This window comes from Eleutherodactylus coqui, chromosome 4 (assembly GCF_035609145.1).
Source record: "Eleutherodactylus coqui strain aEleCoq1 chromosome 4, aEleCoq1.hap1, whole genome shotgun sequence".
Classification (NCBI taxonomy): Eukaryota; Metazoa; Chordata; class Amphibia; order Anura; family Eleutherodactylidae; genus Eleutherodactylus; species Eleutherodactylus coqui.
Window position 1 is genome coordinate 289,370,639 of NC_089840.1, and position 24,959 is coordinate 289,395,597.

Below are 24,959 nucleotides of genomic sequence, written 5' to 3' on the forward strand. Positions count from 1 at the left end.
AAGAGCCAAGAACTTACATCCTGCATACGTCTCAGTCCACACAGTAGATGCAGAGCACATGGTCCTCTATATCAGTACACTCGCAGCATACAACCCTCTCCTCTAAGTAAACGCAGGGTACATGGCCCCTCCGAACACACAGGATAAATCAGTTGTAGAGATGAGCGAACGTGTTCGGCTCCGCCCCTTTTCGCCCGAACACCGAACTTTGCGAGCAATTCCGTGCTCGGGCGAAAAAAGTCCGGGGGTCGCCGTGGCAGAGCGGGGGGGTGCGGCGGGGAGTGGGGGGTACAGGGAGAGAGAGAGGGCTCCCCCCTGTTCCCCGCTGCTGCCGCCCGCGCCGCCGCGCCTCTCCCCGCCCCCCGGCGCCCCCCGAAGCTTTACGCGCGGACACGGAAGTCCTCGGCAAAGCCGGTGTCCGGGTGCGTAAGTGTTCGTTAAGAACACGTTCGCTCATCTCTAATCAGTTGTAAATATGGCGTGAAAATAGTACCCTGTTATTCTGGTGCAAATTATGCCACAAATCTGGTGGAAAAGGCTTCGTAAATAAGCCCCACAATCTTGTGTCTTGCAGAATAATATCACACCGCTGCAGGGTTTCTTGGGCAATCTTCTCCTGCTCCCTGACTGTGCACCATAGAGGGAGTCTACTGTACAGCAGTATTGCGATACTCATGATTTACAGGGGGCTACATTAGACTATAAGGCAACTTTATGCACAACAGTTGCTTCCATAGGACGGCACATGTGATACATGAGACCTCCAAAGTACAAAAGTGAAGGTACCAGCAGAATCAGAAAGCGATGGAGGTTAAAACTCAACCATATCTGGAAGAATTACTTTATTGTATGCAACTTGAGCATAATCAAGTAGCAATGTTTCGACCCACAGCAACAACTGGGTCTTTGTCAAGCTACCTTCTGATATGTGAGACCTGGAGCTGTGCAGCAGTCACGGGGTGGAGCTCACTGATGTCATCGAGGGTTAACTGACTTACATTGGTTATTTGTGCAAATATAAGTTCTATGACTGTTCTGAAGTGCATATGATTGTCGAATGGTGGAGTTGTGTTACTGTTGTGTTTACAGTGTGATAATGTCACAAAGGGGAAATAAGGCAATTGGAGGTGGAACTCTCTCTCATACTAGTATTGGCCATCCTGGTTGTTGCTTTTATCACTTGGTTAATTTGGAAAGTTGTGACTGACCAAAGAAAAGGGTACCTGACTGCCCACTTCCTCTAAGACGCACTTTACGGGGTGCAGAGTGGTAATGCCTAGACCCGTATAGTTTTGTAGAAGTAGTGTTCTGTCACATGATTTTGCTCTCCTGATCATGACCCAAATAGGCCCCCGATAATACGAGGTGCAGAGCTGCAACGCCTTGACCTGTATACCCATACAGTTTTAATGAGGTTGGGTTCGTGAAAGAGTGGAAGGGTAAGAGTGAGTTATGGGAAACTCAATTGGAAGCAGAGGGAAGGGTCTGTCTGAGAAAGATGGCCATGCAAATAGTGGAAAAGAAAGAAGGCAAGGATGCTTTGAAAGGATGTGCAAAGATGTTGAAACGTGCCGGTATGGGTGGAGAGGGATGCCTGAATGTTGAAAAATGGAAGATTTTAACCCTTTCCAATCCATTGTTTGATGTCTAAAGACATTATGATTTAATACTGTACAGCTCCGATGTTGAAAGACGTCCGTCGGGGTTCTCTTACTGTATATTGCCAGTCTCTCTGCTGTTGGAGCCTATCCAACGTGTCACCTCATGCAGTACTGGCTTTAGCCAGCATATAGCGCCATTGTATAACGGCAGAAAAAGAGTAAGTCCCCTAGGAAAACCAGGATACAAATTGGATTGGAAAGGGTTAACAGCGAACAGCATGGCTGGTTACGTGATAATGGTTATATTGAAATGGTGAATAGTTGAAAGGAGAGTTTCAGATGAAGTGATGCTTGATGAATATAAAATGTATGCAAGTGGAAATTGGGTATATGTTGTGTTTTGAGGGTTGTCCCCAGCATCTGATGACCGATAGTGGACAAACATGTCAAATCACAGTAAGATCTTTCTTACCAGTGTTTTGCTCACTGTCTGCCGTTCTGTGTCACTACGGACCCAGTTTCTACTTGCCAAACCAAGCTTATCAGTCTGTGTTTGAACGAATAAATATTCCCGATGTTTGTGTAGCGTGGATTTGCAGTTTGTAAGGGAGAAAGCTTTCTTTAGAGTCTTACGTAGAGTCTTGAATAGAAAGAGTTAATGTTTTCTTATTCCTTCTTCTTACTTTTCCTCAAAGATAAGGTAAATTCCTTAGGGGGGGGCTGTCAGCTTCAGAGAACAGTATAGGAATTTGTGTTACTGTTGCATAGGAGAAATATGCATAATGAGAAAGTGAATGTGGAGGCTGGACAGCAGATCGTGAAAGAAAAAAAATGGATAAGTGAATTAAAGTGTCACAGCAAGTGTGTGCAGAAGATTGTAAGGAAGTTGAATTAAAGGATGTTTATGTACAGTGACTTAAAATTGTCTGAGACAAGTAGAATTAGTAAATTTGTATGTGTGAAGGGCCCATCTATAAATTTATATAGTATATGTGCCTTTGGACTGTTAGAAAACACACAGTCAAACAGTTAGCTAGACCACAATGAGTGGAGCTAGGTGATATAAGGAGAGGGAGGGAAAATAGTAAGTACTTGCCCTACCTAACACAGACCAGCGGAGACGAAGTGTATCTCTAGTTGAACATAGTGTGTACGAACGTGTATATGTATATATATAGTATTCTTGATGCGCGCACAACACAAGTACATGGTGTATTCAAGATATTGGGTTCTACCTATCTGAATACTATTGAATTATGATGCTTAAATAAGGTAATTATGTATTTGACAAGCCGTATAGGTACATTACAAAACAGAATTAAATTAATAACAAGGGTTTACCTAAAGTGTGCCACATTTAAAATGTGGGTAGATTTTTGATGTCAGTCAACATATTAAGGGCAGATATGCTTACAGTGATATAAGCAGTAATTGAATATACCCCAAATGGTATTAGACCCTTAATGAACCAGCAGTTAACCACAATTTGTGCAGTTCTTATCGTTGCAGATTGTAATGACAATTGCAACAAGTTCCTTTGCAACAAGGTTTTAGGTATTGTGGGCCCCTTACTGTCATCGTCCCTCATGTGGTCATGGAAATACTGCATTGAGCACAAACTAAACACCCTTCAGCTGCCAAACTCACTAAATATTAGACCACCCTCCTAGCACCCTCACATGTCACAATCAAGATAGTTCTGAATACAGCTTCATTACTTCTGTTGAATTTGGAAGGGGGGAAGGTAGGGACAACAGGGGGAGACCATGACATTGAATCTCCTGCGCATGATTGTCTCGAATTAATGAAAATTGAATTAGGGGTCTTAAACATGTTGTTCAAACCCCATTGTTAATTTTTAGTTTTTCGTAGATGGTTCCAGGTACCATGAAAATGGGCAAGAAAAATAGGCTATGCAGTGGTAACCAGCAATGAGGTAATTGGACAAAAACACTCTCTCCTGGGAAGTCTGTTCAGAAGGCTGAGTTGATGGTACTTGCTGAAGTCTGTAAACTGTCTGAAGGTAAGATAATGTCTGCAGCGACTCGAGGTACACTTTTGGAATTGCATTCGATTTTGCACCTTTGTGGCAAAGTAGAATTTTTTTTAGATTATCAGGTAAACCAATCTAACAAACCTGACAAACCCAGGAAAAGTTGCCAAAGTACCTCCTCGCTGTTACTCCAAGGCCAGACTATCCATTTCAGCAACTGCAGATAGACTTCACAGAGCTACCAAAGGTAGGTGTTTTGGAGTTTGGGTTGGTTTGCATAGACCTCTTCTCATGTTAGAGGCATGACTTGTAAAATGAAATAAATAAAAATGAAATGCCAAGACCACAGCCAAAAATAAATGGTTGAATGAAGTAATTTGTACATATGGTACACTAGAAGTCACAGAAAACAATAGATGTACACATTTTATTCACCCTCTATTCAGTCAGAACCACGCCTAATCATAAGACTAAGTTGAGCTCCTATGAAGTTTTTTGGTAGGGCTCCTGTAACAGGCTTATATTTTCTCCAGATCCAGACTCAAAAGAGGAGTCGCATACGTTTGCTTTCAGGTGACTCGTTGTGCTAGAAGGACATATCAGAAAAAGTTTGAAACCAAGATTCGATGGTTCATACCAGATCCAGTTGACAACTGTTCCTTCAGTCAAATTGGAAGGAAAAGACTGGATATATGCCAGCCACTGCAAGAGAGTCCTCGCTACTGAACCAGAAAGACTCCTGTCACTACTGCTACATGCTGGCCGCCGTGCACACACATGGACTCAATAATGAGCTGAAAGATGATTGGGCAATAAGTTTGTTAAAAATCATGAAGTACTTGTTGTAGCATTTGATGATGCAGAAAAACGGAAAAATTGTTGAATGTGTATTCATGCTCCGATAGTGTCCTCCTCTATGCCCTTTGTGTCTATAACCCTCACTGTGGAGGAGGTCAGGTCATACAAATGGTCCCTTCTTCATCATAGAGACCTTTGTATCCTTGTTAGGCTCACACCTGCCACCTTTGTGTTACTGCATGATGATCTGTCATAAACAGTAAGCCCTGAGCACACACTCATCAAGAGAGCTGTGGATAATTGTCCAAAGCCAAAATGGTAAGCCTCTTGTAATGTCTATGGGCATGGCTAATAGGATGGTTTATTTACCCATTTATTCTACAAATGTGGGATAAGCTAGTGAAAGCTACAGACTATCTGATGATCACATTTCCAGCATTGGGGGCTGGTTAATCAAGCTAATGCAATTCAAGCTTAAAAGATTGTTGTAACTAATCAACACACAATAGTGCTAGATTATTTTACAGTTGCCCAAGAGCGGCATATGCCCGTATGTTTTTGTACTTTGTCACGCTTAGGTATTCTCATGCACCAAAAACCAGACCAGAATTTTAGGACAAAGAGGGAAGCCAGTCAGCCGGATGAAATCTGTGAGGGACTTTCCACGCTGTTGAGTTATAGTGAAGTAATAGCTCTGGGAGCATCAATAGAAGGGACTGAGGACTAGCAATACATAACGGGAGGGTAATAAATGATATAACGTGATGTAGCAAAGGTCCTAAACGCCACAGGCTCCTGACCTACTCTTGGATGCACAAGGTACTACAAGGCTACTCTGAAGAACAGAACTACAATTGATTACCTATTGATGGTATTAAATCATGGATGTGAGGGATTTGAAGGCATGTGTTGCTTCAACCTAACTGATAACTCGCAAGCCATTCATGAATAGACTAGAATCTATTAATTCAAGATATCAAAAAAGTGTTACATCCAAACTGGACATGCAGGGCAAACAAAAGAAGCCAACAGTTCATAACAAATGTTACAAAACCACAGCACAACCGTGTATAGCAGACATAGAACTAATTAACGCACTAATATAAGTACCGCAGGGTGCCGACACAGTAGAAAACAGAAAACCAAACCAAAAGGGAAAATCTATCCCAAAAAAACCCTTACCTGGGTGGGGCCACTATCTAATCAGCAGGCTGATCACTCTGATAAAGAGCGGATCCACATGCGGACCTCGGCCACTAAGAAGTCCCTACCAGGGAACACCGAACGTAATAGGAACAGTAGCAAGGAATAACAACAGTGGTACATAGCTTAGTAGCAGTCCACGGGAAAAAGCAGGAGCTCGAGAAACAGGCTGTTGCTTGAGTTTTATATTCCTGGGAGACAACCAAACCAAGTCTCCAACACGGAAATCCTCCCCCTCAGAATGATGACTATCCACCACTCATTTGCACCGCAGAACCAACCTCTGTAGATTCCTCTGAACCTTTTCCCACCCAGTCTCAATGTCAGAAGAGAACTCATTGGCCCCTGGTACCTCTGAAAGCCGTTTAGAAAAGGAGCCAACACATGGGTGGAATCTAAAATTACAAAAAAAACCCGTAGACTCCAGCGATCTATTGTTTAATGCAAATTCAGCTAATGGTAAGAACCCCGACCAGTCTTCCTGGTTCTCTGAGACGTAACAGCATAAATATTGTTCCAGGTTCTGGTTACATCTCTCAGTTTGCCCATGAGTCTCCAGATGGTACGCTGAGGAAAACAGGAGCCGAACACCCAAACGAGAGCTGACCATTCACCAAAAGCTGAAAACGAACTGTACCCCACGATCGGAGACGATATTGTCTGGTAATCCATGTGATCTGACGATGTGGGAAATTAATACTTTTGCCAACTTTTTTTGACACATTTTGCTAAAACGAATCACTATCACCCATAAAACCGTGTTACCTTCGGAAGGTGGGAAATCCGTGATGAAATCCATGAACAAGTGGGTCCAAGGTCTCATAGGGTTTGGCAATCACACAAACTTTCCGGCAGGAGGATTACGAGGTGACTTTGTTCTGGCACACACCTCACAAGAAGAAACAAAACCGCATCCTGTCACAGTGATGGCCACCAAAAAGTTCTTCAGAGCAGCTTACAGGTATTATTAATTCCTGGATGACCGGCCAATATGGAACTTTGGACTTCGGCTATCACCTGTAACCTCAGATGAACTGGAACAAAAAGCTTTTCATCAGGAAGCTTCGACGGGGCTAAACCCTGTGCTCCACGGACTTGCTCATCTAACTCTAACAACACTGCCAACACCACCACCCCTTCAGACAGAATGGGAACAGGAGGTCCATCAGAGATTACTGGAAGAAAGTTTCTTGAAAGAGCATTGGCCCTCACGTTCTTCCAACCCAGACAATATGTAACTATAAAGTTGAAACGGGAGAAAAAAGCGACCACCAAAGCTTTCTCAGATTAAGTCTCTTAGCAGATTCCAGATATATACAATTTTTGTGATCCGTGAAAAGCATCACCTTGTGTTGTGCCACTCCTCAAATGGCCACTTTCTGTCCCCGATATCATAATTTTGTTCCGAAATAGAAAACTTACAAGAAAAGAATGCACATGGGTGAAGATCTTTCAACATCACTGTTCCCTGAGACAGGACCGCTCCAACCCCAACCTCTGAGGCATCAAACTCAACAACAAAAGGCCTAGAAGAATCTGGCTGCACCAGAACTGCAGCCGTAGCAAAGCACCTCTTCAACCTCTGAAACAACTACAGTGCTCTTGCAAACCATTCAGCAGGGAAGCCACCCTTCGTCATATCCGTAAGAGGTTTAACCACCACTGAAAAACCCTTAATGAATTTATGGTAATAATTGGCGAACCATAAGAACCTTTGTAGGGCTTTCACATTCTCAGGTAGAACCCAGTTCTGAACCACTCGAACTTTCTATAGGTCCATCTTGAAACACTCCCGAGTAATAATGTGCCCCCGAAATGTGACCTCCTGCACCGCAATAACACATTTTTCTCTTTTGACGAATAAACAATTCTTGCACAAAACGTGGAGGACCTGGTGAACATAAGACACGTGTGAATCAAAGTCAGGAGAAAAGATCTGAATATTGTCCAGGTAGACAAACACAAATCTGCCCACAAAGTCCAACTTAGAGAACCAGCTGGAGCCATTCAACTGCGAGAACAGGTCTGAGATGAGAGGAAGAGGGTATGGCTTGCACTTGGTAATCTTGTTTAGCTCTCTAAAGTCAACACAGGGACGTAAGCTGACATCTTTTTTCTTCACAAAGAGAAACCCAGCTGCTAGCGGGAAACTAGAATGCCGTATATGACACGTTCTCAAGCTGTCCTGGATATAATCTTTGAGTACCAGTCTCTCAGGGGCAGATGTGTTGTACATACAACTCGAGGGGTAAAACTTGCAGTTAGGCAGAAGTTCAGTTCCACAATCCCCCTTTCTATGCGGCGGTAGTTTGTTTGCCCCCTCCTGGGCAAATACATCAGCGAAATCAGCAATAAATTCAGGTAACTCTTTTACCTGAACAACAGACACCTCCACAGAAACACAACAAGAAAGACAACCAGGACTCCATTGAGTGATGTCTGCTCTCTCCCAATCTATACCGGGTTATATAAGCATAATCAAGGTTATAACATATAATGTTATAATTTCCGTATTGAACAACCCAATCTTTAAACAAACATCTGGCACACAGAACCTCAGACATTTTTGAAATAGAGGAGAGGCGTCAATGGCGGACACAGGAAGAGGAGAATCCAGAGATTTCATCCCTAAGCCTAAACGTTTGACCGTATCCTGATGTATTAAATTGATGCTGGCTCCACAATCCAGAAAAAACGTTTATGGGACTGCCCCAGCTGCTACAAAGAATCTCAGCGGGAAGAACCATTTAGTTTTCCAACTAAGAATTACGGCGGGGACAAAACTTAGCAATTTGACCCGTGTGTTTACAGAAAAAACATCGACCATTAAATTGTACCTTCCTCCCACTGCTAACCTTGCCAGTCAAAGACCCCACAGAGTCTTCGTTACCCATCGGCAAAACTCGGCGCAAAAATCCTCAACAGGGGAGTCTCCCTGTTGCAGACATCTTATATTTCCCTCAGCCAAAAATACTTTATCAGGGTCATGATAGATGAAAAAAAAAATTTAAAACTCGAATGGGCAGAGGCACGTGAGTGGTTGCGAATGGGCAGAGGCACATGAGTGGTTGCGAATGGGCAGAGGCACGTGAGTGGTTGAAAGGAAGGACAGTAGTTGGGAAGAGCAGGAGAAGCAGGCAGCTAGCTGGGTGACAGTAAGAAGGGGTAAAGGGAAGAGAACCAGGGAGGCTAGTCCTGAACTGGTACACCCCAATACATTTGCAAAGTTGGCAGATGAGGGGAATGCCATTACAGAGCCAGCACTGCTGCAGCACGGCATGCCCTGTGAACGCCAGTGAAATGACTGCTCCAATAAGAAGGAAAAGGGGAGCACAGGGCAGGCTAGACAGGTCATAGTGGTTGGGGACTCAATAATAAGGGGCACAGATAGGGCAATCTGCCACAAAGACCGAGATTGTCAAATGGTGTATTGTCTTCCTGGTGGTTGACTTCGACACCTCGCGGATTACTGGGAGGGGCTGGTTCCTGGAGAACTGGCTGACTTTGCTGTCGGCTACAGGCTCTACAGTAGGGACAGGCTGCATCTCAATGGATAGGGTGCAGCTGTGCTGGGGGAGAAGATGGCTAGAAGGTTGGAGGAGTGTTTAAACTAGGGACTGAGGAGAGGGCAATAAGAGTGGTAGGGGGAAGACAGTGCAGAGAGTGATCTAGGACCAAGAATTGGGAATAGAGGTCACGGGGGGAGGGGTTAGTACAGTTACAACTGATAGAACAGCTAATAGGACCATAAGTAGCATAATGAATACAAAGAATAACAACAACAGTATAAATTGTATGGCAAAAATGCAAGAAGTCTGATCAGTAAAGTGGGTGAGCTTGAAGCAAGAATGTCTGAAGAAAATTACGACATAATAGGAAGAACTGAAACATGGCTTGATGATAAGTGCGATTGGGCGGTGAATTTACAGGGCTACAATCTCTTCAGAAGAGACCGTGAGAAACAGAAGGGGGAGGGGTATGTCTGCATGGTAAATCCTACCTAATGCCGAATCTACGGAAAGATATAGGTATAGGAGATGAATACATGGAATCTCTGTGGGTAGAAATACAGGGAGGAAAAAAATAACAAAATCCTCATGGGGGTTTTCTATAGGCCACCAAAAAAAAAAGAAGAAACTGAAAACTTATTAATAAAGCAAATAGAAGAGATGTCAAACTGCAATGAAGTAATTAATATGGGAGACTTTGATTATCCAGATATAATAAGGGAAGATGAAACGCGCAAATCTCACAAGGGTGATAAGTTCTTGAGAACAATTAAAGATAACTACCTTACCAAACTTGTACAGGAGCCAACTAGAGGGAGGGCCACTCTGGACTTATTATTAACCAACAAACTGTACAGAATTATGGGGGTGCAGGTGGAGGGGCACTTGAAAAATAGTGAAACCTCCTAATTACCTCATGTGAGCAGTTCATACCCTTTAAAAGTAAAGAACTACAAGTAGAAGGAAACCAATTTGGCTTGATAAGACTGTAATCAGTGAAAAAAAGAACGTTTCAATTATTAAAACAGGAAGGCAGTGCAGCGCTAAAAGCATACAGGGAAAAGAACAAATGATGTAAAGAAAAGATAAAGACTGCCAAGGAGGAGGCAGAAGGACTGATTGCTAAAGAGAGCAAAACTAACCTTAAACCATTTTCCAATTATATAAACAGCAAAAGAATTTGCAATGAAAGCACTGGCCCTTTAATAAATCATGCAGGAAAAATCCATAAAAAGGCAAATCTATTAAATAGTTTTTTCTCAAGTGTATTTATGAAGGAAAAAGAAATGTCACACGAGATGCAGAACCCCCCCCCCCCCCCCCCCACACACACACAAAATATCACCTGCCTAACCCGGGAGGAAGTGCACAGATGGTTAAAAAAGATTCAAATCGGCAAATCACCAAATTACCGGGCCCAGATGGAATACACCCAATGGTTCTAAGGGATCTAAGTGATGTGACGGACAGACCGCTATTTCTAATATTTAGGGACACTATTGAAACCGGGGTTGTACCACTGGATTGGCATATTGCCAGTGTGGTTCCAATATACAAAAGGGGCTCAAGAAGAGAGCCTGGTAACTACAGGCCGGTAAGTCTCACTTCAATAATTGGTAAAATATTCGAGGGGGTTTCTGAGAAATGCCATCCTGGAATACTTCAAGGAAAACAATGCTATAACTCCTCATCAGCATGGGTTCATGAGGAATCGATCATATTAGACCAATTTGATCAGTTTCTACAATGAAGTAAGTTCCAGGCTGGACCTGGGAGAGTCTATTGATCTCGTATATCTGGATTTTTCAAAAGCATTTGACACTGTGCCGCATAATATTCAGTATATCCATAAAGTAGAAAGAAGCTGGTTATTGTGAAGAGCTCTTCACAATAACCAGCTTCTTTCTACTTTATGGATATACTGAATACAAAGTGCCGCTGTGACCGGGAGGTGAAGCTGCAACAGTGAAGGGGCTATAACTACAATAAAGTGCTACAAGGAGAGCAGCAGTCAGCTATGGCTTTCTTTACATTTTTGTGGTGTGCCACATAATAGGCTGATATATTAAATGAGACAGCTTGGTCTGGGCGAGAACGTGTGTATCTGGGTAAAGAACTGGCTTGGAGGTAGAAAGCAGAGGGTGGTAATTAATGGATCTTACTCTGATTGAGCCACTGTTGGGTTGTTGACATATGTCTTGGAGTCGGGTAGGAATTTTCAAACATTGATCCAGGGATTATTCTGGCTGCCATTATGGAGTTGGGAAGGATTTTTTTCCCCCAAAAGGACTCATTGGCTTTTGCCTCATTGGTTTTTTTTTTACCTTCCTCTGGATCAGCATAACATACTATGTTACTATGTAAAGATAGCTTTTTCGCAGCCCTGTAATCCTGATAAAGTATCAACTGAGGCCAACACATCAGAGGCAGGGGGCAAGGAGAAAATCCACGCATGGGACGATTCTTGTAGTCCGGAAATTACGATGCCTATCCTCTGGGAGTTGTCACCCAAGGACCCCGAGTGCAGTCTAATATAAAGTTCCCAAGCCTCCTGAAATGGTCTGAATTTCCATCTGTCCCCAGAAAAACAATAAGGTAAATCTAGTTTTGGATCCTTATTGGGAACCTGCTGAGTAAGTTGTTGCTGTTTCACCTTTGCGACCTCAGCAGCCGATTGATCTGATACAGAGTGGATCCACACGCGAACATCAGCCACTAAGAAGTCCCTACCAATAAGAACAGTAGCAAGGAATAACAACAGTGGTGCTTAGCTTAGTCCACAGGAAAAAACAGGAGCTCCAGAAGCAGGCTGTGCACCTCAGCAATCCCAAGAGGATACTAAATTGACCAGCACTACAGTCCAGCCAAAGCCAGACTATAAAGGGCAGGACAACTAGAATCAGGTGAGAACTGACATCACTCACCTGACATCATACCACTCAGAATCAGGAAAAGCAAAAACACAGCTAAAGCCTGGCCTGGCCTGATGGCAAGGGGACAATACCAGCACAGCTGCAACAAAAGGTAGTATGGACACTCAGGCAAGATAAGGACCAGGGTTGGTTTGATTGTCTTTTAGGCTCCTGGTTCAGTGCATATACTTTGGTTCGGTATACTTGGTGGTGTAGTGGTAAGCTGGATACTGCTTTGCTTTTGCACTTAGTGCATACCTAATTTAGCAAGTTTATGTATTAATTGGTTCACAGATCCACAAACACACACAAGATCGCAACTCATATATTAAGGGACATCCAAATGGAAAACAACTAGATGGTGGCATCATGTTTCTTCATGCCATATCTATACACGTATCCAGAACACATGAGTCTCCTACCCTCATACCCAGGGTTAGAATAGAGCCCTTAGGGATGGGATGCAGCCGCCCTACGTGAGTGTAGCTGGGTGGATTATGGATAATTTTTTGGAATGTTCATTTTCCTAGAGGTAGGTATGGCAACACATTCCTTTGTGTTTAGCCCAAGTTTCAGGAATGAGAATGGACATCATGTTAACCATGGGACAATGTGACATGAGAAAATAGTCGCAAAAGGGGGGATTTGTCAGAGAATCCACAGTGTTTGCTGAACATCATCTTGTTCCCCACTTCATTCTGTAACTTACTTAACACACATATTAAAGTGCATAATGGTGACAGGTTAGCATCGGCAGTGGGTCATTCTCTTTTTTATATAAATATATATTTTTTTTATTTCATTCTGTAATTTTTTTTAACTTATTTTTTTTACTACTTTTTTTAAATCTACGGCCCTATGATGTTATATAAGACCTCTGGTAGTCATTCACATTGTCTTTTAATTTCACACTTTTCCACTATAGCTCGGGCATCCATAGGAGCCCCAGTAAAAGAGTAAAACATCCCTCCACAGTGACAACAGTCGCTAAAAGATTATCTGGGTCTTCTAGGAACCTGCAGCTCTGCTGTGGCAGGGGGCATCAAATGGTCACATGGTCGTTGGGTCGAATGGCTAGAAAAACTTTTGCTTTATCTCTTCAATACATAGCACCCATTGAGCGCCATGTAGCCCAGAAAGGAGATGACAGAACCGGTTAAAAATCAATTCTGCATTCTCTTTTGGGTTCGCAGCTGTGGCTAACAGCCCAGACCCAACCAGTACAGTGAATGTGAACGTCTAATCAATGACATCTAAAAGATTTCTGTGCCTGTATAAACTGTTCAAATGAGCGAACTCTGAGTAAAAGGAGCCTAAGTAAATATGCCTCTATGTCTACATCTACACCTGATACAAAAACTGCTGTGTAAGCCACCCTTATGTGATGGGATCTGACCATAAACCATCTGTGGAAGAGAAAGAACTGTATTTGTTGTCCTTCTACTTTAAATAAACTAGTAGGCAGATAAAACTACATCTAGATCAGCCCCTGGGAGTGAGATAGGAAGTAGGAGAATCTGAAGATGTGAGAAAACCTGAGGTATAATAAGACAGGCAGTCCTGTCAGGTGATCTGTGAGAGATAATAGTCATCTGTGAGGTGTAATAAGAGAGCCGGTCCTGTCAGGTGATCTGTGAGAGATAATAGCCATCTGTGAGGTATAATAAGAGAGCCGGTCCTGTCAGGTGATCTGTGAGAGATAATAGTCATCTGTGAGTTATAATAAGAGCGCCGGTCCTGTCAGGTGAGCTGTGAGAGATAATAGTCATCTGTGAGTTATAATAAGAGCGCCGGTCCTGTCAGGTGATCTGTGAGAGATAATAGTCATCTGTGAGGTATAATAAGAGAGCCGGTCCTGTCAAGTGAGCTGTGAGAGATAATAGCCATCTGTGAGGTATAATAAGAGCGCCGGTCCTGTCAGGTGATCTGTGAGAGATAATAGTCATCTGTGAGTTATAATAAGAGCGCCGGTCCTGTCAGGTGAGCTGTGAGAGATAATAGTCATCTTTGAGGTATAATAAGAGCGCCGATCCTGTCAGGTGATCTGTGGGAGATAATAGTCATCTGTGAGGTATAATAAGAGAGCCGGTCCTGTCAAGTGAGCTGTGGGAGATAATAGTCATCTGTGAGGTATAATAAGAGAGCCGGTCCTTTCAGGTGAGCTGTGGGAGATAATAATCATCTGTGAGGTGTAATAACAGAGCCGGTCTTGTCAGGTGAGCTGTGAGAGATAATAGTCATCTGTGAAAAATAATAAGAAAGCCAATCCTGTCAGGTGGGCTGTGGGAGATAATAGTCATCTGTGAGCTGTAATAGGAGAGCCGGTCCTGTCAGGTGAGCTGTTAGAGATAATAGTCATCTGTGAGGTATAATAAGAGCGTTGGTCTGGTCAGGTGAGCTGTGGGAGATAATAGTCATCTGTGAGGTGTAATAAGAGCCGGTCCTGTCAGGTGAGCTGTCAGAGATAATAGTCATCTGTGAGGTATAATAAGAGAGCCAGTCCTGTCAGGTGATCTGTGAGAGATAATAGTCATCTGTGAGGTGTAATAAGAGAGCCGGTCCTATCAGGTGAGCTATGAGAGATAATAGCCATCTGTGAGGTGTAATAAGAGAGCCGGTCCAGTCAGGTAAGCTGTGAGAGATAATAGTCATCTGTGAGCTATAATAAGAGAGCCGGTCGTGTCAGGTGATCTGTGAGAGATAATAGTCATCTGTGAGGTATAATAAGAGCCGGTCCTGTCAGGTGACCTGTGAGAGATAATAGTCATCTGTGAGGTATAATAAGAGAGCTGGTCCTGTCAGGTGAGCTGTCCGAGATAATAGTCATCTGTGAGGTATAATAAGAGAGACGTTCCTATTAGGTGATCTGTAAGAGATAATAGTCATCTTTGAGGTATAATAAGAGAGCCTGTCCTGTCAGGTGACCTGTGAGAGATAATAGTCATCTGTGAGGTATAATAAGTGAGCCGGTCCTGTCAGGTGATCTGTGAGAGATAATAGTCATCTGTGAGGTATAATAAGAGAGCCTGTCCTGTCAGGTGATCTGTGAGAGATAATAGTCATCTGTGAGGTATAATAAGTGAGCCGGTCCTGTCAGGTGATCTGTGAGAGATAATAGTCATCTGTGAGGTATAATAAGAGAGCTGGTCCTGTCAGGTGAGCTGTCCGAGATAATAGTCATCTGTGAGGTATAATAAGAGAGACGTTCCTATTAGGTGATCTGTAAGAGATAATAGTCATCTTTGAGGTATAATAAGAGAGCCTGTCCTGTCAGGTGACCTGTGAGAGATAATAGTCATCTGTGAGGTATAATAAGAGAGCCGGTCCTGTCAGGTGAGCTGTGAGAGATAATAGTCATCTGTGAGGTATAATAAGTGAGCCGGTCCTGTCAGGTGAGCTGTGGGAGATAATAGTCATCTGCGAGGTATAATAAGAAAGCCGGTTCTGTCAGGTGATTTGTGAGAGATAATAGTCATCTGTGAGGTATAATAAGAGAGCTGGTCCTGTCAGGTGAGCTGTGAGAGATAATAGTCATCTGTGAGGTATAATAAAAGCGTCGGTCCTGTCAGGTGATCTGTGGGAGATAATAGTCATCTGCGAGGTATAATAAGAGCGCCGGTCCTGACAGGTGAACGGTGAGAGATAATAGTCATCTGTGAGGTATAATAAGAGAGCCGGTCCTGTCAGGTAAGCTGTGAGAGATAATAGTCATCTGTGAGGTATAATAAGAGAGACGTTCCTATTAGGTGATCTGTAAGAGATAATAGTCATCTTTGAGGTGTAATAAGAGAGCCGGTCCTGTCAGGTGAGCTGTGAGAGATAATAGTCATCTGTGAGCTATAATAAGAGAGCTGGTCGTGTCAGGTGATCTGTGAGAGATAATAGTCATCTGTGAGGTATAATAAGAGTCAGTCCTGTCAGGTGACCTGTGAGAGATAATAGTCATCTGTGAGGTATAATAAGAGAGCCGGTCCTGTCAGGTGAGCTGTCCGAGATAATAGTCATCTGTGAGGTGTAATAACAGAGCCGGTCCTGTCAGATGACCTGTGAGAGATAATAGTCATCTGTGAGGTATAATAAGAGCGCTGGTCCTGTCAGGTGATCTGTGAGAGATAATAGTCATCTGTGAGGTATAATAAGTGAGCCGGTCCTATTAGGTGATCTGTAAGAGATAATAGTCATCTTTGAGGTATAATAAGTGAGCCGGTCCTGTCAGGTGAGCTGTTGGAGATAATAGTCATCTGCGAGGTATAATAAGAAAGCCGGTTCTGTCAGGTGATCTGTGAGAGATAATAGTCATCTGTGAGGTATAATAAGAGAGCTGGTCCTGTCAGGTGACCTGTGAGAGATAATAGTCATCTGTGAGGTATAATAAGTGAGCCGGTCCTGTCAGGTGAGCTGTGGGAGATAATAGTCATCTGCGAGGTATAATAAGAGCGTCGGTCCTGTCAGGTGATCTGTGGGAGATAATAGTCATCTGCGAGTTATAATAAGAGAGCCGGTCCTGTCAGGTAAGCTGTGAGAGATAATAGTCCTCTCTGAGGTATAATAAGAGCCGGTCCTGTCAGGTGAGCTGTGAGTGATAATAGTCATCTCGGAGGTATAATAAGTGAGCCGGTCCTGTCAGGTGATCTGTGGGAGATAATAGTAATCTGTGAGGTATAATAAGAGAGCCGTCCTGTCAGGTGATCTGTGAGAGATAATAGTCATCTGTGAGGTATAATAAGAGCCGGTCATGTCAGGTGATCTGTGGGAGATAATAGTAATCTGTGAGGTATAATAAGAGAGCCGATCCTATCAGGTGATCTGTGAGAGATAATAGTCTTCTGTGAGGTATAATAAGAGCGCAGGGCCTGTCAGGTGTACTGTGAGAGATAATAGTCATCTGTGAGGTATAATAAGAGCCGGTCGTGTCAGGTGATCTGTGGGAGATAATAGTCATCTGTGAGGTATAATAAGAGAGCCGATCCTATCAGGTGATCTGTGAGAGATAATAGTCATCTGTGAGGTATAATAAGAGCGCAGGGCCTGTCAGGTGATCTGTGGGAGATAATAGTCATCTGTGAGGTATAATAAGAGAGCCGGTCCTGTCAGGTGAGCTGTGGGAGATAATAGTCATCTCTGAGGTATAATAAGAGAGCCGGTCCTGTCAGGTGATCTGTGAGAGATAATAGTCATCTGTGATATAAGAGTTGTGAGGAAATGTGAGCTGGAGACAAGTTACCTCATGATATAACCAAGTCCTGACACTGAGGAGCTGGAGGTGCCCGGCGGAGCAGTCTGAGGGGACATGCAGGCTACTATGGTGGATATGTGAGAGTGCCGGAGAGATGTGGTGATGTGAGACACATCCGGTTTTACAGGTCTGACTCTGGTCTGGTTCCGAGTGCCCATAGAAGGCAGGCAGAGATCAGCAGACATTTCTCCTACACTATATCCACAAGCTCTGTGGTCGCCTCTCGCTCCTTTGACCCCAGGCCTGCTGATATGGACTCCACCACCATTTACTGCATGTTTGTTATTCCTCAGGTCCAGGTTATGAAGGATTATGTATTAATGTACGGCCTGAAGCCCGCTGTGACGGGACCGGGACCCTCCAGGCCACTTTATAATAGTCAAGAAAAAGAACCGAGCGCCAATAATTACTTAAGAGGAGCTTATTCATTTATCCCCATTAGCTGTCATCCAAATAAATAGCTCTCACTGGTAGGACAAGAAGCAGCCATGTGCAGCGCCCCCGGGATGGAGGGGGACAGAAAAACACTGATTCATGTGCAGATAAAAATGTGAAAGAAAAACACTTAAAAAGAAAACCAAGTCCCTCGAGACTCCACTGGAGATTGCAGCATAACGGTCAACACAGAAGTGTAAGTGCAGGTAAGTGTCCCCACAATAGGGAGATTGAGATCTACATGGGGGTTCACTGCAGAAACCTACTGTGCCGAAAAATACTATAAACGGCTTACAAAGCCTCAGAGGGTTCCCCATGGGTCTGAGGTGAGTAGCCTAATAGTTGGGTATCCTGCAAACTAACAGCAAGGACACAACATCGGGGAGGGAACTAATAAGGCATGAGGGACCAAACCCGCACATACATAGAGCGCATATGTAAGACAAGGGCAGTCCTGGGGCTGTCCGGCACACATATCATCATGAAGGCCTCGGGACCTGCACAAGAGCGGACACTGAGGAGGGTGAATGTAGGGTCTGCTCTCTGGTCTAAATATATATTTCTGACTCATCTGGGGTCTTTTATATATTCCACGGACACTATTACCATGACCCACTGCTCATGTATCACATGTGAAGGGCTCCCCCAGGGTGACCCCTTTGTACATACACTATATTGACAAAAGTATTGGGAACCCCACCAATCAGGAGAACAGGATGAGCAAATCAGAAGTGTGAGTATTAGGTGTAAAGGAGATCACACAGGCACGGTACAAAACCCATCAGAATGTCACGAGGTGTGGACTTGACAGAATTCCACAGGGTATGGCGGTGGGATGTCACCTGAGCAGTGAAGTTTGGAGAAGGTTCTGCTATGGTGTTGGGGGGTATTCTGCTGGAAAGGACTGGGGTCGTTGGTTATAGTGAAGTCCACCCTCACCAGCAACGGATACAGAGACATGCAAGACAATGTGGCATCACCTCCCCTGTGGCAATGCTCTGGTACAGCTCTGTGTCTCTACCAACATGACCGACCACCATGTCTATGGCATGCAGTGTGGGGGAGCAGAACGTCTGCAGACTTCATTGGCCACCCAAAGTCTGGACCTCAATCCCATCGATCATCTTTGGGACAAACCAGAATGCCGTATCTGTGCGCCACATCATCCCCGGCATCACTATATGAAGCTCTCCTCAAGGAATGGAGGCAAATCCCTCCACACATCTATGGAAATCTGATGGACAGCGGCCGCGGGGGGTGACTGCAGTCCTTGAGACCAAAGGTGGCCAAACACCGGACTAAAAAATGTGAATAAAATCCAATTTCATCCCTTTCCATGTGCCTCCCAATGCCTCTGTCAGCGCAGTGTAGATATCTAGTATGGCACACATATAGACCCCATTGTATCATCAATCACATATAGTAATTAAATGCAAAGATAATCCTGAACATGAAGAAGGGAAGAATTATTTCATCTTGTGATCCTCAGCTTTTCATTAGACTCATTGTGTTAGCTGAAGCATTGTACGGGGCGTTATGTCAACAGGAAATTAAATTCTGCTCCTGATCCTTGGTATTTCTACCCCAGTCAGCGACTAAATTAATTCTTTATTTGGTAAAAATCAATGAGGACCCAACAGATAACAGGACAAGTGTCACCACCAACACCACGTACTGCATGACATGAGCAACCGACAGATACGAGACCACCACTGAATGTGAGACACCATCACAGACACCCATGTACAGTCCTAAATATTACATATATATATATATACACACACAATACGCAGACCCCACTGTCCAATCCTATATCTGCACACAATGCACACACCCTGTTGATACAGTATATACACTGAATGGCCCCTCTATTACAGCCCTTGGCCGTCTCATGCTTGGCACCTCCCTGTATGGAAATTAGACCCGTGACCCCGGAGTGCAGCATAAATCATGTGACAAGTTTTCCATGGATCAGTGTCAGTGTGATTCCACTTTAAATTACCTCTACATGGAGCGAATATTTCCCAAATAAGTGCTGGAAACAGCAAATCTAGGCTATAGTTCTCCATTGTACATGCGGCCACCGACAGGGCACCGAGCGAGAATTTGCTCACTTGTTGGAATTGCTTGGTTTTCATCCCACCTAAAAACCAAGCGACTATATCGGCCGTGTCAACAGGCAGTTGCTCGTCTATGAATGAAGAGGAGTTCTCTGGCAGGCTCCGCCTCCATTCTCTGAATGACTATCATTCTTGTGTGAAAGCACCGGAGCAATTGTCGCTGGGACGGCCGCCGGGTGCTTATGTACCCAACGGTCATCCGGTGTAACAGTACCTCTAGATGGGAAAATCCAGCAATCCGAGTGACTTACAACAAGACTTGGCCATCGTGCTAGACTAGCCTGGGGCCGGTATTTCAATGCCAGCTGTGGTGAATATACCAAGAACGGCCTAAAATAGGGAAAACTTCCAGCAAAAGGCGACCCTTTGGACATAAACAACTCACCGCTGAATTGGTATTTGAGGAGGATGTCAGGAATGGTTCTGACCAACAAGCGCTGCACAGTCAAGAGCAGCGGAATACAACGCTGGTGCGCCAGCTAACGCGTCTGAATGCCCAATTTGCCGTTCCTTAGCACGGATGGGCTATAACAGCAGACGATCTGTTCCAGCGCCATTGTGTTTAGGAAAAATAGAACGGTGAGATTCCAGGGGACAAAACAGCTCAAAAATTGTATAAAAAAGCATCACCTGGTCAGATCCAGATTTCTGTTGCACGAGGCTGATGGGAGGACCAGAATTTGGCGCAAGCAGCATGAATTAATGAACTGTGCCTGTTAGGCTGGTGGAGGTGGATTAATAGTATGGGGGATGCTTTGTTGGCACATCCTTGGTCCTCTCATACCTGGGGATGGATGCCACAATGCATTGCTGTGGTTCTGAAGGCCAAAGGTGGTCCAATGTGCTACCAGATGGGGGTGTCTAATAAAGTGGCAATTCAGTGTATATGTCTATTTCTCACACAATACACAGACCCTGTTGTCCAGTGGTATACAGTATATACAATGAATACTGGATGATGTTACCTGCAGCAATGATGATATATGGGTCTCTTAGGAGGGTGAACAGTGATGTCCCAGTCTGACTCTAAAACAAGAGGAAAGACGTAAGACTCTAGATCATGTTGTGGCTTCTGTAAGTCCAGGCATTCAGCCCCATGGACTCACCTCTGGTTGAACTTTAGAAGGTTGAAGGATGAAGAGCTGGAGAGCTGAAGACAGGAACATTTACAGGAAACATTATATGCAATTTTTTATATTACACATCATCACTTTTCTGATAAGAAGATAGAATCTAATAGAACACAATAATCACCGACCTCCATCAAAGAGAACCAGAATTGCCAGAACCAGAAACGGTGCCGTCTTCCCCACAAACTCATACAAGATGCTTCCAAACGGAGGTCCCACTATGGGATGAGATGAAGATTACATTAGAAAGCAATGGATAATAATGGCAGCAAACTATTAACTCCAGTGTGTGACTCCGGGCACTGACTACAAAGTGGAAATCCAATCAGCAATATAAAGAGAAACCTAGAACTCCCGTCAGCAATAGAGGGACCTAGAACTGTCTCATGATGAACTAACTTCTGCATGGAGGAATCTAGAGTTATCTTGTGATGAAATCTCCTCAACCATGGAGGAACCTGGTACATGATGAACTCTATACTCTCGTGAGGAAAGCAATTACCAACATATGGAAGAACTTAAGACTGTTCTATGATTAAATTCCCCAGCAATTGTGAAACCTGGAACTGTCAATGTTGAAATCCCCTCAGCAATGGTGGTAAATAAAACTCCTCGTGAACTCACTCCATTCTCTCATGAGTTTTCACCTCATCTAGTTTTCACCTATCACCAATATATGCAGGAGTCTAGAACTGTCTAATGATGCTATATCCCCAGCCATTGAGGAACCTAGAACATGATGACATCCTCCACGCTGTTGTGAAGGAACCAATCAACAATCTATGAAATAACCTAGAACTGTCTCATGATGCAATTCCCCTAGCAAGGGAGAAGATAGAACATCATGAAATCTTCCATCAAAGATGATATTGAGGAACCTAGAACTGTCTTATGATGAAATCCTAAAATCAAGAAGTCTTCCATACTATTGTGGAGTAACCTACTGTCAAAATATATTATAATATAGTCATGGATGAGCCTCTTCCCAATGCACGATGGGGTTACCAAAGAAGGAATCTTCCATACTCTCTTGAGAGTACGTACCACCAATGTATGGGGAACCCTATCACACTCTCATAATGAAATCTTCCATGCTCTCTTGTAGGTTCCTACCAGCAAGTCATACAAATACTTTTCATGCTCAGTGGAATAAACCATGCTTTCAAAGAGCAACCTCACTAATGCTTTACGTTGACAAATCTGGCCATCTCGATGTGACCCTATAGGCAATGCATAAGGAGAAACGAATAAAAAATACTACAAGGCTCTTGCTCAGTGAGAATGAAAATGTAGGAAAAGTCAAAATGATGTTTTCTGTACGTGCAATAACGAGACATGAGATGTCTAGCATCAGAGAAGAATGGAGACCTTCCCTCTGGCAATAGAGTGACCTGATGCTCTATATTCCAGTGCATCACCTCCCATCCAAGCCTCGCTGACAACCGATCCTGCTTCCTTCACCCCCCCCCCCCCCGCCTCCGCTCTATTCACCAAACTAAAGGCACAGATAATGTCTCTATGATAAACCTGGGTCACCGCCGAGAAATGACTCACAAAACACAGAGATCCACAAAGTTAGTAACATGAAGCACATAAAGATCTAGAATTTGAAGATTTTGGAAAAAATTAGAAAAATTGGCTTAATGATGAGTGAAGTTCTGATCGGATTATTGGACTGACCTAGTACTCCCATAGCGAGTCCTCCCAGAGCAATCCCCATGGCATTGCCTCGCTCCTCGTCATCTGTGTACACACTGGCGAGCATCCCCATACCTGCGGAGTGAACACAGGGATTATTAGCCTCGCTCTCTCCGTTCAGCCGTAATCCTCTGCCCCGAGGCTGGAGCAGCTCTGTGACCTTTAGAAGTGAGGAAATTAAAAACTCCAGACAAAGCGGAGCAGTTGTCCCTGGGGAAGATCCAGAAATGAGGAACCTTGAGTGATACTAGATCTCCTGAACTCAAGAGAGACTCAACATGTCTATGACCAGTACCAGGAGACACACAACAGTCCCCTATAAGATCCTGATCCACAGAGTCAGCAATTAGTTGGCACCCCAAGAAGGGAGGGGTTCAGCATCCATGGAGAAATCGGGATGTTTGAGGACTCTTCTGATTTATCCAATGGACAGCCAAGCATTGCAATCCCACTATATAAGTGAGCGCAATGTAATCCTGGCGCCATTTTCAGCTCAGTCATTCATGGTTTTGGTGCTACAAGCGACACAATATCTCCGTCCTTGTTGCTACTTTGCTTTTTGGTCTGTATTGTCACCCTTCTGCAGAAGACCTAGGAGCACCATAAGTACCAGCAGTTCAAGATTCACAGTCAGCCAAAAAATATCCCTTGCCTGTTATCGCCCCTGAAGATATATGAGGATATACCAAGTAGTTCCCCCACTCCCACTAATTATCTGCTAGATACACTATGTGTGCGTAAGTGGGATATGTGACCTACCTGCCACGGATGAGCAAGATGAGCCAATTCCCTGCATTGATCTTGCAATGAATAGCAAAGTGTACGTCCCGGAGAAAGCAAACACTGTGGAGACAGGGTAAAGGAGTGTAATAACTGTATAATTATAGTATGGCAGCAACCATCCAGCAGATACTTACTGATTGTGGAGAGGAACATGATACAGAATCCTGCAAACATTGGGATCTGGTACCCAATCCTGTGCAAAAAACATATTGTTAGGGAAAATGAGAGCATGAAGGGTTAAACTATACAGGTTTACTAAGTGACAGATCTGCAGAATGTGATATTTATTAGGTGATAGATCTGCAGCAAGTGATAAGTATCAGGTGTCAGATATGAAGGATATAATATGTATTAGGTAACAGAGCTGCGTTATGTGATATGTATCAGGTCAAAGGGCTGCAGGACATGACATGTATGAAGTGACAGGGTTTCAGCATATGATATGTATCAGGAGACAGAGCAGCGGGATGTGATATGTATCAAGTGACAAAGCAGCAGGATGTGATATGTATCAGGTCATAGAGCTGCAGGATATGATATGTATCAGGTGACAGAGCTGAAGGATGTGATATGTATCAGGTGACAGAGCTGAAGGATATAATATGTATCAGGTGATAGAGCTGAAGGATATAATATGTATTAGATCATAGAGCTGCAAGATATAATATGTATTAGATCATAGAGCTGCAGGATATCATATGTATCAGATGACAGAGCTGTGGGGTGTGGTATGTATCAGGTGACAGAGCTGAAGGATATAATATGTATCAGGTGATAGAGCTGAAGGATATAATATGTATCAGGTGACAGAGCTGCAGGGTGTGATATATATCAGGTGACTGAGCTGAAGGATGTAATATGTATCAGGTGACAGAGCTGCGGGGTGTGATATGTATCAGGTGACAGAGCTGAAGGATATAATATGTATCAGGTGACAGAGCGGCAGGATGTGATATGTATCAGGTCATAGAGCTGCAGGATATCATATGTATCATTTGACAGAGCTGAAAGATATAATATGTATCAGGTGACAGAGCTGCGGGGTGTGATATGTATCAGGTGACAGAGCTGAAGTATATAATATGTATCAGGTGACAGAGCTGCGGGATGTGATATGTATCAGGTGAAAGACCTGCAGGATTTAACATGTATGAAGTGACAGAGCTGCAGCATATAATATGTATCAGGTGACAGAGTTGCAGCATATAATATGTATCAGGTGACAGAGTTGCGGGGTGTGATATGTATCAGGTGACAGAGCTGAAGTATATAATATGTATCAGGTGACAGAGCTGCGGGATGTGATATGTATCAGGTGAAAGACCTGCAGGATTTAACATGTATGAAGTGACAGAGCTGCAGCATATAATATGTATCAGGTGACAGAGTTGCGGGGTGTGATATGTATCAGGTGGCAGTGCTGAAGGATATAATATGTATCAGGTGACAGAGCAGGATGTGATATGTATGAAGTGATAGAGCTTCAGCATATGATATGTATCAGGTGACAGAGCTGTGGGATATGACATGTATCAGGTGAC

At 43.7% G+C, this 24,959-nt stretch overlaps 1 protein-coding gene across 1 annotated transcript in view; it reads right to left on the reverse strand.

Moving 5' to 3' along the window:
• The window catches only part of SLC18A2 (solute carrier family 18 member A2), a 64,883-nt gene that overhangs the window by 24,656 nt on the left and 15,268 nt on the right, over nt 1–24,959 (reverse strand). The window contains exons 3-8 of the mRNA XM_066598889.1: nt 23,553–23,611; nt 23,395–23,478; nt 22,618–22,710; nt 21,066–21,155; nt 20,914–20,957; nt 20,773–20,833 (exon numbers count right to left, since the gene is read on the reverse strand). Coding sequence (XP_066454986.1) covers nt 20,773–20,833; nt 20,914–20,957; nt 21,066–21,155; nt 22,618–22,710; nt 23,395–23,478; nt 23,553–23,611 — 431 coding nt within the window. The remainder of the gene's footprint in view (nt 1–20,772; nt 20,834–20,913; nt 20,958–21,065; nt 21,156–22,617; nt 22,711–23,394; nt 23,479–23,552; nt 23,612–24,959) is intronic.